Source organism: Agelaius phoeniceus, chromosome 31, assembly GCF_051311805.1.
Source record: "Agelaius phoeniceus isolate bAgePho1 chromosome 31, bAgePho1.hap1, whole genome shotgun sequence".
Taxonomy (NCBI): Eukaryota; Metazoa; Chordata; class Aves; order Passeriformes; family Icteridae; genus Agelaius; species Agelaius phoeniceus.
In genome coordinates, this window is record NC_135295.1 from 178,616 (window position 1) to 195,946 (window position 17,331).

At 59.5% G+C, this 17,331-nt stretch overlaps 1 protein-coding gene across 1 annotated transcript; it reads right to left on the reverse strand.

Moving 5' to 3' along the window:
- Positions 1-273: 273 nt before the first annotated feature.
- On the reverse strand, positions 274-17,306 carry ZNF687 (zinc finger protein 687). Its single transcript, XM_054653213.2, has 9 exons — positions 17,174-17,306; positions 12,740-14,793; positions 11,721-11,899; positions 10,439-10,615; positions 9,368-9,530; positions 6,750-7,055; positions 5,647-5,759; positions 3,915-4,056; positions 274-3,018 (listed from the first exon to the last, which is right to left on the reverse strand). Exons 2-9 carry the CDS (start codon positions 14,789-14,791, stop codon positions 2,554-2,556), a joined length of 3,597 nt encoding a protein of 1,198 aa, XP_054509188.2. The 5' UTR covers positions 14,792-14,793; positions 17,174-17,306; the 3' UTR covers positions 274-2,553.
- Between the last annotated feature and the right edge of the window lie 25 nt (positions 17,307-17,331).

The window sequence follows — 17,331 nt, forward strand, 5'->3', positions numbered from 1 at the left end:
GTCCCCCCCTTTGTGTCCCCTCAATGTCCCCTTTTTTTTTTTTTTTTAATTTTTAGTGTTAAAAAACCCCAAAATTTGGTTTTTCAGCCCCAGGGGAGGGGACAGGGGGACGCAGGGAGGGGCCCAGGGGACCCCAACCCTTCCCAAGCCCCTTTTTGGGGGGCAGGACCAAAATTCGGGGATGCAGCCGGAGCCCTCAGCCCCCCCCCCCTCCCCATTCCCATTCCCGGGAGTTTTCCCGGGAATTCCCGGGAGGAGCCGAGGCCGGGCACAGAGGGTGAAACCACTGGAGTTTAATGGAATCGATTCCTACAGAATAAAGAATTCCTGAGAGCCTCCCGAGCCCGCGGCTTTCCGTCAGCACATTCCCAAAATCCCCGAAATTCCAGGGGGAACAGCCCCGAAATTCCAGGGGGAACAGCCCCAGAATTCCAGGTGTCCAACCCCAAAATTCCAAGGGGAACATCCCCGAAATTCCAGCCCCTCCCTCCCCTCCACCCCAAATCCAGCTCAAGGCACTGAAATGCTGAAAACCGTGGGTCCAAAGCCATTTTTCCATAGGTTTTTGTTTTTTTTTTTTTTTTTTTTTTGGAATTTTTTTCCTTCTAAATCTCGTAGAAACTTTAATTTCTTCTCTATATTTACACCCGGCCTGGGGGATTTTTGGGAATGGCCGATTCCACCTGATTTTTCCCAGTTTTTTTTCCCACCCTTTTTCCATCCATCCACCTGCAGGGAAAAGGGGAGGGAAAACTCCCCTCATTCCTGCTTGGAAAAAGTCGGAAAAACCGGGAATAAAAATTAAAAAAAAAACCAACAAAAAAAAAAATCAACTCCAAAGCAGCTTCAGCCATCCCGAAAAAAGCAAAAAAAACGGGAAAAAAACCTTGGAAAACCAAACCAAATCCCAGAGGAGCACAGCAGTTGTTGGGATTCGGGATTTTAGTGTATGATACAACTTTACAGGGAGGGGGGGGGGGTATCCACAGGGAATTCCGGGAATTCCCCGGGAATTCCGGGAATGGCGGGGCCAGAGGGAGCAGGGCCTTTTCCAGGGCCTTTTCCAGGGGCTTTTCCAGGGGCTTTTCCAGGGGATTGGAAATGGGAAAGGTCCCGGATCCCGAGGGGAAGGAGGAGCTGGAACAAAGCTGGAAAAGGCCCCAGGCCCCACCCTCAGCCTGGAATCTGGGAGCAGCTTTCCCACTTTTCCCACTTTTCCCACTTTTCCCACTTTTCCCACTTCAGGAAAAGGGTCCTGGCTGGGATTTGGGATCCATTCCCAATCCTGGGGTTTTTTTGGGTCATTATTCCTTTGCCAAAGGAAAAAAAAAAAAACCCAAATTCTCCTCTTTTCCTTCTTTTCTCTGCTTTTTTCCAGCTTTTTTCCTCCTCCTGATCCCTTGGGAATGTCCAGGCATGTCCGGGTGTCCCTTCCTGGGGACCTCTGGAATTCCAGGACTCTGGAATCGCCTCCTTCCCGACCAAACGCACCAGGGACGTTCCCAAATGGGAACAAGAATCCAGGAAAACCAAAAAAAAAAACCCCAAAAATAACAAAAAAGGTGGATTTTGCTGGAAAAGCTTCCCCCGCCCTGTCCAGATCCGGGAATTCCTGGGAAGAGCCTGGAGGGGTCCCAGAAACCCCAAATTCCCCCAAAATCCAACATTCCCAGGGGATTCCTGGCAGGATTTGGGATCATCCCAATCCCAATCCCATTCCCAGCTTTCCCTCGGTCACCGGGAAGGGCTCGGGGTGATTTATGTACACGGCCCTGGAGCTGATCCCGGAATTCCGGGAATTCTGCGATTCCCGGGAACGCTCAGCTCCCCTCAGGCCTGATCCCGGAATTCCGGGAATGCTGAGATTCCCGGGAATGCTCAACTGTCCTCGGGGCTGATCCCGGAATTCCGGGAATTCTGCGATTCCTGGGAACGCTCAGCTCCCCTCAGGCCTGATCCTGCAATTCCAGGAATGCTGAGATTCCCGGGAACGCTCAACTGTCCTCAGGGCTGATCCTGCAATTCCAGGAATGCTGAGATTCCCGGGAACGCTCAACTGTCCTCGGGGCTGATCCCGGAATTCCGGGAATGCCGCGATCCCCGGGCTCGGAGCTGATTCCCAGAACAATCCCAGGAATTCCAGGATCCCCGGGAAGGCTCAGTTCTGCTTGGATGAAGCCATTCCCAGAATCCCAGGAATTCCAGAATCCCAGGAATTGCTCAGTTCTCCTCGTTGCCCTGCCGGGCCCGGATGAGGCCATTCCCAGAATCCCAGAATCCCAGGAAATCCAGGGAATCCCTCTCAGTTCTCCTCGTTGCCCTGCCGGGCCCGGATGAGGCCATTCCCAGAATCCCAGAATCCCAGAATCCCAGGAATCCCGCTCAGTTCTCCTCGTTGCCCTGCCGGGCCCGGATGAGGCCATTCCCAGAATCCCAGGAATCCCAGAATCCCAGGAATTGCTCTCAGTTCTCCTCGTTGCCCTGCCGGGCCCGGATGAGGCCATTCCCAGAATCCCAGAATCCCAGAATCCCAGGAAATCCAGGGAATCTCTCTCAGTTCTCCTCGTTGCCCTGCCGGGCCCGGATGAAGGCCATCCCGTGGGTCCTGAAGTGCGTTTTGAGGTTGAGCGCGCTCTCGAAGCGCCTCCCGCACACTTTGCACTCCAGCTTCCCCTCGGTGCCGCCGGCGCTGGGAGCGGCCCCGGCTCCGCCGCCCGGGGCGGGGCCTCCCGCGGGCTCCTCGGGCTCGGCCCCGCGGCGCTTCTTGTGCGAGATGAAGCGGTGGCGGCCCAGGGCGCTGGCCGAGGTGAAGCAGAGGCCGCACTCGCGGCACTGGGGCGCGCCCTGCTCCGCGCGGTGCTGCGGGAGGTGCGCCTGGAACTCGGCGCGGCTCCCGGCCGCGAAGCCGCACTTGCGGCACCGGAACGGCGCCCGCGGGCTCTTGGCGGGCGGGGTGGTGCTGTCGGGCTCCTCGCTGCACGACTCCTCCGAGGAGAGCTTCCGCCGACGCCCGGGGGCCTGCGGACGGGACAGCGGCAATGAGCGGGAATAGTGGCAATGGGCAGGAACGGCGGCAATGAACGGGAACGGCGGCAATGGGCGGGAATAGTGGCAATGGGAGGGAGCGGCGGCAATGGGCGGGAACGGCGGCAATGAACGGGACAGCGGCAATGAGCGGGAATAGTGGCAATGAACGGGAAGAGAGGCAATGGGAGGGAGCGGCGGCAATGAGCGGGACAGCGGCAATGAACGGGACAGCGGCAATGAACGGGAGCGGCGGCAATGGGCGGGACAGCGGCAATGAGGGGGAGCAGCGGAAATGGGAGGGAGCAGCGGAAATGAACGGGAATGGCGGCAATGAACGGGAATGGCGGCAATGAGTGGCGGGGCTGGGGCGGGAATCCCGGCCGGGAAAAGCCCTGGGGAGAAACCCCGGGAGAAACCCCAGGAAAACCCCGGGAACTGCGGCAGCTCCCGGAAGGAATCCCGGGATTGGACCCCCCCCCCCCCCCCCAAAATGTGGGTAAATTGAGGGGGGGGGGCATAAAAAATGGGAACCCCCTCCCCATTCCAATTTGGGGGGGTTAAAAGTACTGGGGACCCCCCCCCCCCCCCCGTTAAATTTTGGGGTCACAGGGACCACCCCAATCCCAGTTTGGGGGCGTTAAAATTCTGGGGACATTGGCTCCAATCAATCCTGCCACAAAAGCTGAAATTCCCGGGAAATTCCCAGGAAATTCCAGCTGGGCAGTTCCAGATCCAAAACCTCCCCCCTGGATGCAGTTTAGGGCTGGGATTTGTGGGTTCCCAGCGAGAATTGCAGGATAAACCCCCCCCCCTCCCCAGTCCTGCCCCAAAGCAGCCCCAGAATTCCCAGAATTCCCAGAATTCCCGGGATTCCCGGGATGTCGCACCTGGGCGGGGCCGGGGGGCCCGCGGGCCATCACCACCTCCTGGCTGCGGGCGGCGTCGGTGACTTTGATGCCGTGGCGCACCTGGATGTGCTTCTCCAGGATCAGGCGGCTGCTGAACGTTCTCTTCCCCTCCGTGCAGTACCTGCCAACGCAGCAGCTCCGTTTTCCCGGGAATTCTGCCGCTGGAATTCCCAAATTCCAGCCCCGAACGGGATCGATACAAAGCCTGGAGTCCCCTCCCAAATCCTTCTCACTCCCGGAGTTTCAATTTCCATCTTGGGCAGGGCTGGTGGGAATGAGCCCTCATTCCCTGGGAATTAAACCCTGATTTTCCTGGGAATCAATGCCTGATTCCTTGGGAATTAAACCCTGATTTTCCTGGGAATTAATCCCTGAGTCCTTGGGAATTAATCTCTGATTCCTTGGGAAATAAACCCTGATTTTCCTGGGAATTAAACCCTGATTTTCCTGGGAATTAAACCCTGATTCCATGGGAATTAAACCCTGATTCCCTGGGAATTAAAACCCAATTTCCCTGGGAATTAAACCCTGAGTCTTGGGAATGAAACCCTGATTTTTCTGGGAATTAATCCCCAAGTCCTTGAGAATTAAAACCCAATTTCCCTGGGAATTAATCCCTGATTCCTTGGGAATTAAACCCTGATTTTTCTGGGAATTAAACCCTGATCTCGCTGGGAATTAAACCCTGATTTTCCTGGGAATTAATCCCCGATTCCTTGGGAATTAAACCCCAGTTTCCCTGGGAATTGAACCCCAATTCCTTGAGAGTTCCCCTTTTCCCTGCCCAACCCCAACCCCAAACCCCCTCAATCCTCCCCGCTCCCTCCAGCTCCCGGCCATCCCAGCCCCGTTCCCTGCCCCGGCATTCCCGCTCTCCCAGAACCCCGGGAACCCTGGGAATCGCTCAGGAACCCCCCAGGAACCCCGGGAACCCCTCGGGAACCCCAGAACCCCCTGAGCCCCGTTGGTACTGGCAGGGGTAACCCCAGAACCCCCAGAACCCCGTTGTTACCGGCAGGGGTAACCCCAGAACCCCAGAACCCCTCAGGAGCCCCGTTGTTACCGGCAGGGGTAACCCAGGAACCCCAGGAACCCCAGAGCCCCGTTGGTACCGGCAGGGGTAACCCCAGAACCCCAGGAACCCCAGAGCCCCGTTGGTACCGGCAGGGGTAACCCCAGAACCCCAGAACCCCAGGAATCCCTGTTGTTACCGGCAGGGGTAACCCCAGAACCCCAGAACCCCAGGAATCCCCGTTGTTACCGGCAGGGGTAACCCCAGAGCCCCGTTGTTACCGGCAGGGGTAACCCAGGAACCCCAGGAATCCCTGAACCCCGTTGTTACCGGCAGGGGTAACCCAGGAACCCCAGGAACCCCTCAGGAGCCCCGTTGTTACCGGCAGGGGTAACCCCAGAACCCCAGAACCCCAGGAATCCCCGTTGTTACCGGCAGGGGTAACCCCAGAACCCCAGGAATCCCTGAACCCCAGGAACCCCAGAACCCCGTTGTTACCGGCAGGGGTAACCCCAGAACCCCCAGAACCCCCTGAACCCCGTTGTTACCGGCAGGGGTAACCCAGGAACCCCCAGAACCCCAGGAATCCCCGCTGTTACCGGCAGGGGTAACCCCAGAACCCCCAGAACCCCAGGAATCCCCGCTGTTACCGGCAGGGGTAACCCCAGAACCCCAGGAATCCCTGAACCCCGTTGTTACCGGCAGGGGTAGACGCGTTTGATGCCCTCGTGGTTGACGCGCACGTGGCGCCGCAGGCTCGGGGCCGAGCAGAAGGAGCGCTCGCACAGGTGGCACGGGAACTTCTTCACAGACTGCGGGGAAAAACCCATCAGGATCCCAGGGAAACACGGGAAAAATCCGGGAAAACATCGCTCAGGATCCCGGGGAAACCGGGACAAACCCTCCCAGGATCCCGGGCAAAAATCCGGGAAAAATCTGGGAAAACATTGCTCAGGATCCCGGGGAAACCGGGACAAACCCTCCCAGGATCCCGGGAAACACAGGAAAAACATCGCTCAGGATCCCGGGGAAACACGGGACAAACCCTCCCAGGATCCCGGGAAACACAGGAAAAACATCGCTCAGGATCCCGGGGAAAAATCCGGGAAAACATCGCTCAGGATCCCGGGGAAACCGGGACAAACCCAGGGGGGATTCCAGAAAAACCCGGGAAAAGTCCAGCCCAGGATCCCGGAAAACACAGGGAAAAACCCAGGAGGGATCCAGAGGGACCCAGGAGGACCCAAAGCCGGGATTCCCTCTCCAGCTGGAGGTGGGAATTCAGTTTTCCCTCCCATCCCTGCTCCTGCCTGGGATCGTTCACCCAATCAGGAATTACCCCAAAAACAATTCCCATTCCCAAACCCTCCCATTCCCAGGATCCAGGAGCATCCAGGAGGAACCAGGAGCATCCAGGAGGAACCAGGAGCATCCAGGAGCATCCAGGAGGAACCAGGGGGATCCAGGAGGCTCCAGGAGGAACCAGGAGGGATCCAGGAGCATCAAGAGGGATCCAGGAGCATCCAGGAGCATCCAGGAGCATCCAGGAGGCTCCAGGAAGAACCAGGGGGATCCAGGAGGGATCCAGGACGGATCCAGGACGGATCCAGGAGGCTCCAGGAGCATCCAGAGGGATCCAGGAGCGTCCAGGGGGCTCCAGGAGCCGGGACTCTCCCTCCAGCCGTTTTTACTCCATTTTCCCTCCAATCCCGCCCAGAATGCCCCCAGATCCCGCCCAGAATGCCCCCAAATCCCGCCCAGAATGCCCCCAAAGCCCCCAGCGCTCCCGGGGCGGTGCCGACCTTGCCGTGCTCCCTCTTCATGTGCGCCACGTACTCGTCGCGCTCGGGGAACCACGAGTGGCAGAGGCCGCAGCTCCAGCCGCTGCCCTTGGCCTTGGGGCCGGCCCTGCCCCGGGCAAAGCGCCCGCGCCGCGCCCGCCGCAGCTCCGGGGAGCTCGGGGCCTCCTCCTCCTCCTCCTCCTCCTCCGAGGAGCTCGAGGAGGAGCCCGAGCGCCGCGGCGGCTCCGGCGGCTCCGCCTTGGGCGTCAGCAGCGGCCCCGAGCGCCGGGAGGGCTCGTCCTGGCACGGCTGGGGCTGGTGCGTGTTCTGCGAGGGAGAGAGCGGGGTCAGGCACCGCGGCAGCCACGGCGTCCTCGGAAAAACCCCCTGTAGCCATGGATATTCTGAAAAACCTCCCTGTATCCATGATATTTGCTGAAAAACCCTTCTGTAGCCGTGATCCTTGCTGAAATATCCCTCTGCAGCCACGGACATTCTGAAATACCCCTGCAGCCATGGCATCTTCTGAAAAACCTCCCTGTATCCATGATCCTTGCTGAAATATCCCTCTGTAGCCACGGCATCTTCTGAAAAACCCCTCTGCAGCCACGGATATTCTGGAAAACCCCTGTAGCCATGATCCTTGCTGATAAACCCCTCTATATCCATGATATTTGCTGAAAACCCCTCTGCAGCCATGGATATTCTACAAAACCCCCTGCAGCCACGGCATCTTCTGAAAAACCCTTCTGCAGCCATGGATATTCTGAAGAACCCCCCTGTATCCACGATCCCTGCTGAAGAACCCCTCTGCAGCCATGGATATTCTGAAAAACCCCTATATCCATGATATTTGCTGAAAAACCCCTCTATATCCATGATATTTGCTGCAAAACCCCCCTGCAGCCATGGATATTCTGAAAAAAACCCTGTAGCCATGATCCTTGCTGAAAACCCCTCTGCAGCCACAGCATCTTCTGCAAAATCCCTCTGCAGCCACGGCATCCTCTGAAAAACCCCTGTAGCCATGGATATTCTGAAAAACCCCTGTAGCATCTTCTGAAAAACCCCTCTATATCCATGATATTTGCTGAAAAACCCCCCTGCAGCCATGGATATTCTGAAGAACCCTCTGTATCCACGATCCTTGCTGAAAACCCCTCTATATCCATGATATTTGCTGCAAAACCCCCCTGCAGCCACGGATATTCTGAAGAACCCCTCTGTATCCACGATCCTTGCTGAAAACCCCTCTGTAGCCAGGATTTTTCCCCTCAGGTGTATCCATGTATTTCCTGAGGAAACCCCTTTGGCCAGGATTTCCCCTCAGGTGTATCCAGGGTATTTCCTGAGGAAACCCCTTTGGCCAGGGTTTCCCTCCCCAGGTGTGTTGTGCATTTCCTCCCTCCCAAGGTATTTTCTGGAAATTTCCTTTTTGCTGGGATTCTCCTCCCGAGGGGCCTCAGGGAGGCGATGCCAGCGATGCGGCTCTGGGCTGCCACAGGCACAGCTTTGGTTGCTCTCATTGGGCTGGTTTTGATTAATTAACGGCCAAACACAGACCCTGACCGCTCCCTGCTCCCGTCCCCGCCGCTCTGGGGAAATTTCTGTCATTTCTGGCCGGAATTTTGCCATTTTTGGTAAGAATTTCGCCATTCCCAGCTGGAATTCCACCTGGGACGGCGCCTGACCCTGAGGTGCTCGATCCAGACCACGGCTGGCTCCCACCCCTCCCCATTCCCATTTCCCCAATCTGGGGGAAATTTCCATCATTCCTGGCCGGAATTTTGCCATTTTTAGGTGGAATTTTGCTGGTTTTGGCCGGAATTCCGCCTGGGATGGCACCTGACTCTGAGGTGCTGGAGCCTGGTGCATTTCTGGATCCAGACCATGGCTGGCTCCCCCTCCCCGCTCCCATTTCCCCAATCTGGGGTAAATTCTCATGATTTCTGGCCAGAATTCAGCCTGGGACGGGGGCTGACCTTGAGGTGCTCGAGCATGGTGCGCTCCTGGATCCAGACCCCTCCCCGCTCCCATTCCCCCAGTTTGGGGTAAATTTCCATGATTTCTGGCCAGAATTCCACCTGGGACAGCAGCTGACCTTGAGGTGCTCGAGCATGGTGCGCTTCTGGATCCAGACCATGGCTGGGTCCCCCTCCCCGCTCCCATTTCCCCAATTTGGGGGAAATTTCCATCATTCCCGGCCATAATTTTGCCATTTTTAGGTGGAATTTCGCCATTTTTAGGTGGAATTTTGCCATTCCCAGCTGGCATTCAGCCTGGGACAGTGCCTGACCTTGAGGTGCTCGAGCATGGTGCGCTTCTGGATCCAGACCCCTCCCCGCTCCCATTTCCCCAATCTGGGGTAAATCTCCATCATTCCTGGCCATAATTTTGCCATTTTTAGGTGGAATTTTGCCGTTTTTAGGTGGAATTTTGCCATTCCCAGCTGGCATTCAGCCTGGGCTGGGGGCTGACCTTGAGGTGCTCGAGCATGGTGCGTTTCTGGATCCAGACCCCTCCCCGCTCCCATTTCCCCAATTTAGGGTAAATTCCCATGATTTCTGGCCAGAATTTTGCCATTTTTAGGTGGAATTTCACTGTTTTTGGCCAGAATTCAGCCTGGGCTGGTGCCTGACCTTGAGGTGCTCGAGCATGGTGCGCTTCTGGGCGAAGAGCAGCGGGCACTGCGGGCAGCGGAAGACGCTGACGCGCTGGGGCAGCAGGTGCTGATCAAAGTGCGACGACAGCAGCGGCTTGTGCGTGAACACCGTGTCACACATGGCACACTTGTAAATCATCCTGGCCAGAAACGGGGCAAAAACGGGGAAAAATGGGGAAAAACGGGGAAAAATGGGGAAAAATTGGGGAAAAATGGGGTGGGGGACACGCCGGGGGGAGCGGAGAGGGAGGGGAAAAGGAGGGGAAAGAGAGAAATGAGGGAGGGGAAAAGAGAAGGAAAAAGGGAAAGTAAGAGAGGAAAGAGAGAAATGAGGGAAGGAAAAGGAAAAAGAAATGAGAAGGAAAAAGGGAAAGTAAGAAGGGAAAAAGAGAAATGAGGGAAGGAAAAGGAAATGAGAAGGAAAAAGGGAAAGGAGGGAATAGGAGAGAAGAAAGGGAAGGAAAAAGGAGAAAAAGGGAAGGATAAAGGAGGAAAAGGCGAGGAGGAGGAAAAAGGAAATGGGAAAGGAGGGGGAAAACAGCAAAAGGAGAGGAAAATCAGAAAAGGGAGGGAGAAAAGGAGGGAAGAAGAGGGAAAAAATAGGGAAAAAGGGATGGGAAAAGGAAGGTTGGAGCTGAGCTCATCCCACCCATGGAGGAGGATCTGCCAGTCATGGAACATTCCCAGTTCTCCCAGTGCTGGAATGGCTCGGGCAGGAAAAGCCCTCTGGGATCACCAGGCCCTCATCCCCAAGGGCCACATTCCCAAATCTTCCAGCCAACTCCATTCCCACAGCAGAACGTTCCCAAACCTCCCATCCCAAACTCTCGTTCCCAAATCCCAACCCCTCATTCCCAAACCTCCCATCCCAGCCCCTCATTCCCAAATCCCAGCCCCTCATTCCCAAACCTCCCATCCCAACCCCTCATTCCCAAACCCAGCCTTTCCCAGGCTGCCCCCGAGCCGCTCCCGGGCCCTGGGCGCAGCCGGGATCTGGGACATTCCCGGGATACTCCCGGGATATTCCCGGGATTGCGGCAGCACTCACTTGGATTGCTGGTTGCTGAAGCCGGGGTGCTGCGTGTAGACGTGGGCGTGGGCGCTGGGCGCGGATTTGAAGGCCATGGGGCAGATGGGGCACTTGTGGAAAACCTCGCAGTGCGAGCTCTGGATGTGGGACTTGATGGAATTGACCCCCCCGAACACCACGGAGCAGCTGGGACACCTGGAAAATCCCGCGGAGAAAGGGATCCGGGAATGCCCGATGGAAAACGGGAAACAAAGGGGATCCGGGAATGCCGGATGGAAAACGGGAAACAAAGGGGATCTGGGAAAATGCCCAGTGGAGACCGGGAACCAAAGGGGATCCGGGAATGCCCAATGGAGAACGGGATCCAAAGGGGATCCGGGAATGCCGGATGGAAAACGGGATCCAAAGGGGATCCGGGAATGCCGGATGGAGAACGGGAACCAAAGGGGATCCGGGAATGCCGGATGGAAAACGGGATCCACAGGGCATCCGGGAATGCCGGATGGAAAACAGGAACCAAAGGGGATCCGGGAATGCCCAGTGGAAAACGGGAAACAAAGGGGATCCGGGAATGCCGGATGGAAAACGGGAAACAAAGGGGATCCGGGAATGCCCGATGGAAAACAGGAACCAAAGGGGATCCGGGAATGCCCAGTGGAAAACGGGAAACAAAGGGGATCCGGGAATGCCGGATGGAAAACGGGAACCAAAGGGGATCCGGGAATGCCCGATGGAAAACGGGATCCAAAGGGGATCCGGGAATGCCCGATGGAAAATGGGAAACAAAGGGGATCCGGGAAAATTCCCAGTGGAGACCGGGATCCAAAGGGGATCTGGGAATGCCGGATGGAGACCGGGATCCAAAGGGGATCTGGGAATGCCCAATGGAGACCGGGATCCAAAGGGGATCTGGGAATTCCCAATGGACGCTGGGATCCAAAGCAGGTCTGGGAATTCCCAATGGAACTGGGATCCAAAGCGGTTCTGGGAAAATTCCAGCTGAAACCAGAATCCAAAGCAGGTCTGGGAAAATTCTGCCAAGGACCAGGATCCAAACGGGTTCAGGGGAGATTCCCAGCGGGAGCCAGGATCCCAGACAAGGATTCCCGCAATTCCCGCAATTCCCAGGATTCCCGGGCTCCGTACCCGCGTCCCCCCCGTGGAGGAGCCCTCGAGGAGCCCCCCAAGGTGCCCAGCAGGAAACTGCCCCACGCTCCCCGGGCAAGCTCCACTCCAGACCCTCCCGAGCACCCTCCCCATGCCGGCCCCTCGGCGGAATTCCGGAATTCCGGGGCCGTACCTGTATCCCACCCTGCGGGAGAAGTGCAGGCAGGAGTCCTTGAGGTGGGACTCGAAGTTGGCCAGCAGGAAGTTGCCGCCGCACTCGGGGCAGACGTGGGGCGGGCGGCTGCGGTGCATGCGCTGGTGCGCGCTGAAGCTGCAGCGGTTGGCCAGGATCATGGGGCACGCCGAGCACACCTGCGAGCCGGGAGCAGCGGGAATTCCAGCCGGGATCAGCCTCGGAACCGGGAATTCCACCCGGGATCACCCTCGGAACCGGGGATCACCCTCGGAACCCGGGAATTCCACCTGGGATCACCCTCGGAACCCCAGGAATTCCAGCTGGGATCACCCTGGAATTCCAGCTGGGATCACCCTCAGAACCCCAGGAATTCCACCTGGGATCACCCTCGTAACCCGGGAATTCCAGCTGGGATCAGCCTCAGAACTCCAGGAATTCCAGCCCTTAGGGGGCCAGGGTCCCAACCAGCCTGGGGAGAATTCCCACTGAAACCAGGAGGGCAAACAGTCCTGGGAAAATTCCATCAAGGAATGGGTACAAAATGGTTCTGGGATCTTGGAAAATTCCCAGCTGGGACTGGGATCCCAATCCCACAGAGCTCTGGGAGAATTCTGAAAAATTGAAACCAGGATCCCAAAGAGCTCTGGGAGAATTCCAGCAGGGATCAGGATGGATGGGAGGGGACGAGTGGATCCATGGATCCAGGGCTGGATGTTCTCACTGCTCTCCCACCTTCTCCAACCACTTCCCAGTGCCTTCCCAGTGCCCTGAACCACCTCACATCACTCTGAACCATCTCACATCACTCTGAACCATCTCCCCATGCTCTGAACCATCTCCCAGTGCCCTGAACCATCCCCCAGTGCCCTCCCATCACTCTGAACCATCTCCCAGAGCTCTGAACCACCTCCCAATGTCTCCCATCCCCTCCCATCCCCTCCCAGTGTCTCCCATCCCCTCCCATCCCCTCCCATCCCCTCCCATCCCCTCCCATCTCCCCCCATCCCTGCTCTCACCGTGCTGCTGCTGCTGCTGCTGGCGGCCGCCCCGGGCTGCTGGAAGTGCGCGGCCAGCCCGGCCTTGTCCTTGCACTGCTCCTTGCACTCCAGGCACCTGAAGCAGCTGTAGCTGCCGGGCTCGGAGCCCAGGGGCAGCACGGGCAGCAGCTCCTGCCCCGCGCCCTCCTGGGCCACCTTGGCGGCGGGCAGGGCCAGCGAGGCCAGCGGGGTGACGTCGGGCTGGCCGATCATCTGCTCCAGGGCGATGGGGCGCATCACCAGGTGCGAGCACTGCATCACCAGCCCCTTGTCCTTGTGCTCGCGGGCGTGCAGCAGCAGGCTGCACTTGTTGAAGAACACCAGGCGCTTGGTGCAGTGGTTGCAGGTGACCTCGATGCGCATGCTGCGCCGGTCGTAGTGCCGCGCCAGGCTCTTCTCCAGCGCGAAGGCGTCGCCGCACTCCAGGCAGCGGAAGCCGGAGGGGGGCAGCGCCAGGCTGGCCTCGGCCGGGGGGCTCAGGTTGGGCCGGTAGGTGGGCAGCAGGTTCTTGCCGTTGAGGATCTTGTTGAAGGCCTCCACCAGGCTGGACTGGCTGCGGGAGATGACGGTGCCGGCCACGTTGGCCTTGGCGCCGCCGTTGGCCTTGGCGCCGCCGTTGGCGCGGGCGTCCCCCTTGGGCAGGGGCTGCGGCACCAGGCTCAGGATATTCTTGGCCACGGATTTGCCGGGTTTGGCGGGCAGCACCACGGATTTCTGCTGGGCCACGCTGGCGGCGATGAGCATGGCGCTGCTGGCGCTCTGGATGGTGGCCACGGGCAGCACCGTCCCCTTCAGCTTGGTGCCGTTGCCCAGCTGCACGCTGACGATCTTGGGCCCCTCCGTGTTTTTCAGGGGGCTGCAGAGCTCCGGTTTCTCCTTGGCCGTGTCGGCGGCGAGGCCGGCGGGACACTCCAGGGGCTCCTGGGAGCTCTGCTCGCTGGGCAGTTTGCCCGAGGGCGGCTCCGAGTCCGAGGACACCCTGGTGACCGTCCTGGTGATGCTGCCACAGGAGGTTTTGATGGTTTTGATGCGCACCTTGAGCGGCCGCGAGGAGCTGGAGGACGGCGAGTTGGTGCTTTCCGCCTCCTCCTCCTCCTCCTCCTCCTCGTCCTCCTCGTCGCCGCTGGACGCGCTCGGGGGGCTGCCCACGGCCTTGCCCAGCACCTCCCGCTCGTCCTTCAGGGAGAGCTGCTTGGGGGAAGCAGGGATGGGGATGCCCGGCGAGGGGAAGGGCTCCCGGGGGCTCCCGGGCGAGTGCTTGAGCTCGGCCCCGGCCCCGGCGCCGCCATCCAGCGCCCCCGGCTCCGCCCCCGGCCACGGCGCCACGGGAGAGTCCCCGCCGGGGAACCGGACAGTGACGGACTTGAGGTGATCCAGGCCCAGCCCCTTGGGGCTGCAGCCCCTGCCCGGAGCCTCCTCCGGCTCCGACTCCTCCTTCTTGATGCAGGGCACGGGCTGGGCCCCGTCCCCGGCGGCCGCTGCCCGGAACGGCGCCGGGAAGGGCGGCTCCAGCGCCTCGGGGCCGTCCCCCAGGGGCTCCTTGCCGCCCGCGGGGGGCGCGGCCGGGGCCTTGTCCTTGGCCTTGGCCTCGCGGGCGCGGTCGATGAGGTTGGTGCCGTCCTGGCCGGGCTCGGGGCTGAAGTGCGAGAAGAGCTCCAGGCCCTTGGCTCCCTTCTCCTTGGCCCAGCAGTCGCCGTTGGGGGCGGGCTCGGCGGGGCGGCCCGCGGGCCCCTCGGCGGCCGCGCTGAAGCCGTTCTGCAGCAGCCGCGGCGCCAGCCCGTGCCCGTGCCCGTCCTTGGCCTCGGCCTGCTCGGGGCACACGGTGTTCTTGACGATGACGCTGACGGCCGAGATGTCCGCGTGGGGCAGGGCGGGCTCGGGGGCCGCGCCGGGGCCCGGCTCCCCCGGGAGCTGCTTCCCGTGCGCCTCGGGCTCCTCCTGGTGCGACTGGATGGCCTCGTTGGCGTCGATGTCGGGGATGTCGAAGGCGGCCAGCAGGTCGTCGAAATCCGGGGTTTTCATGTCCCCCATGGCTGGAATTGGGGGAAAGGGGTTCAGGGTGGGGCAGTTCGGGAATTTCTGGGTTTCATCCCCATAAACCCCAGGGAACCCTGATGTCCCGCAGCCTTTTCCATTCTCATTCCCCTTCCGCCCCAAACGCCTCCTCTCCATCCCAAAAACTCTCCCTTTCATCCCAAAAATCCCCTTTTATCCCAAAAATTCCCCGTTTTATCCCAAAAATTCCCCTTCCCATCCCAAAATTCCCCTTCCCATCCCAAAAATTCCCCTTCCCATCCCAAAATTCCCCCTTTTATCCCAAAACTCTCCTTCCCAACCCAGCCCTGCTGCGGATCCATCCCCCAGATTCCCAGAAGTGCCGGGAAAGCCTCGGGACCCGGCCCCATCCCGGCTCAATCCCGGCCCTGTTCCCGACCTGGAGCCGGGCCCGGGATCTGCCACATCCCGGGGACAGCGATTCCCTGTTAACCCCTGGAATCCCGGAATTCCAGCGCCTCCAGCCGGCCCGGGAGCTCCAAGGATTTTGGGTTCATTTAGGGGAAAAACTCCTTTCATGAGGAGGGGCTTTGATCCCACGGTTTTCCAGCTTGGAAAACTGGGAAAGAGGGGAAAGAGCCGTGGATCCAGCCCCAAATTCCCTCCGGATCTGAGGTGGGAAATCAGGGATCCAGCCCCAATTCCAGCCCCAAATTCCCTCCGGATCTGAGGTGGGAAATCAGGGATCCAGCCCCAATTCCAGCCCCAGATTCCCTCCGGATCTGAGGTGGGAAATCAGGGATCCAGCCCCAATTCCAGCCCCAGATTCCCTCTGGATCTGAGGTGGGAAATCAGGGATCCAGCCCCAATTCCAGCCCAAATTCCAGCCCCAGATTCCCTCTGGGTCCTGGGAAGCCCCGAGCAGGTGGGATTCCATTCATTTTCCCTCTGGGATGTGCCTCGGGAGGGGCCTTTTCCTCCCCAGATCCCCTTTCCTGCCCTTTTATCCCAGGGAAGCCTCCCCAGGTAGGGAATGGCTCCTTCCCATTCACATCCAAATCCCTGGGAATGCCTGGGGTGGATCCCGGATCTCCCCACCCCAATCCCAGCTGCTTTTTGGGAATGGACAATCCCGGGGGAGCTGTTTGGGATCAGGAGCGGGGTTTGGAAAATCCTTCCCGGGGAAGGAGGCGGGGACAGCCACGAACGGGGAGGGATCGTCCCAAAATTCCACCTGCGGCGAATCCCGGCTCCCAGACTGATCCCAAACCCCCCGTCCTGATCCTGAATCCTAACCCCAAATTCCCTGTCGTGATCCCAAATTCCCCATCCCGATCCCAAATCCCCAATCCCAAATTCCCGATCCTGAACCCCCATCCCAACCCTACCTAGATCCCCAATTCCAAGGATCCCAAACTCCCGATCCCAAATTCCACATCCCAATCCCAAACCCCCATCCCAGTCCCCCCATCCCGGCGCAGCTGCCTCGTCCCCAGAGATCCGTGTGGGATTAAATTCCCGGGATTTGGAGGGGATTAATTCCCGACCATCTGCCGGCCCCGCAGCCTGGCCCCGCGCCCGGGATCCCGAAAATCCCAAAGGAGCCGGGAGGGCTCGGGATTCCCCGTTTTCTCGGCATTCCCAGTTTTCCCAGGATTCCCACGAGGGCTGAGGGGGTCTGGGCAGGGATTCCGTGGGATTTTGGGGTTTTCCCAAATATCCAGGATCCCAAGGCCCCCATCGCGATCCCGAGCTTCCAATCCCAAATTGCCCATCCCGATCCCAAACTCCCCATTCCCAGCCCAAACTCCCGATCCCAAACTCCCCATTCCCAGCCCAAACTCCCGATCCCAAACTCCCCATTCCCAGCCCAAACTCCCCATCCCAAACTCCCCACCCCAAACTCCTCACACCGATGCCAAACTCCCTGAAATTCCAGGCCAGAGGGGATGAGCGTGACCCCCCCCAGTCCCAGGATTTGGGATGGGGAAGGACTGACCGTGACCCCCCAGAATTCCAGGATGGGGGGGAATGATCCTGATCCCCACAAATCCCGGGATTTTTTTGTGGGAAGACGCGACCATGACCCCTCCAAATCGCGATTTTTGGGATAGGAGCAGGGGATCGTGACTCCCCAAATCCCGGGATTTTTCTGTCGCAAGGAGTGACCGTGACCCTCCAGAATCCCAGCAATGGAGGGGGGTGACCGTGACCCCCCGAAATCCCGGGATTTTCCCAGGGAGGAGGTGACGCTGCCCCCTCTAAATCCCGGGATTTTCCGAGGGAGGAGGTGACGCTGCCCACTCCAAATCCCGGGATTCGGGGCCGGGCCCCTCAGGCCGCGCTTCCCGCCCAGGCCGCGCCCCCCCCTCAGGCCTTGACCCCCTCAGGCCGCTCCCGCCCCTCCGGCCCCGCTACCTGGAGCTGCGCGCGGGGGCGCTCCCCGCTGCCGCTGCCGGTTCCCGATCCCGGTTCCCGCTCCCAATTCCCGATCCCAATTCCCGGTTCCGATCCCGGTCCCGCTCGGGCCCCTCAGCGGCGCCGCTTCCCCTCCGCCACTTCCTGCTTGGCCCCCC

Bases quoted from the DNA above. Each gene is read 5' to 3' on its own strand.
- ZNF687 (XM_054653213.2), bottom strand. From the start codon at position 14,791: ATGGGGGACATGAAAACCCCGGATTTCGACGACCTGCTGGCCGCCTTC. The intron at 7,056-9,367 runs GTCAGGCACCAG...TCTCCCTCGCAG, and splicing joins CCATGCTCGAGCACCTCAAG to AACACGCACCAGCCCCAGCC. The intron at 5,760-6,749 runs GTCGGCACCGCC...TTTTCCCCGCAG, and splicing joins TGAAGAGGGAGCACGGCAAG to TCTGTGAAGAAGTTCCCGTG.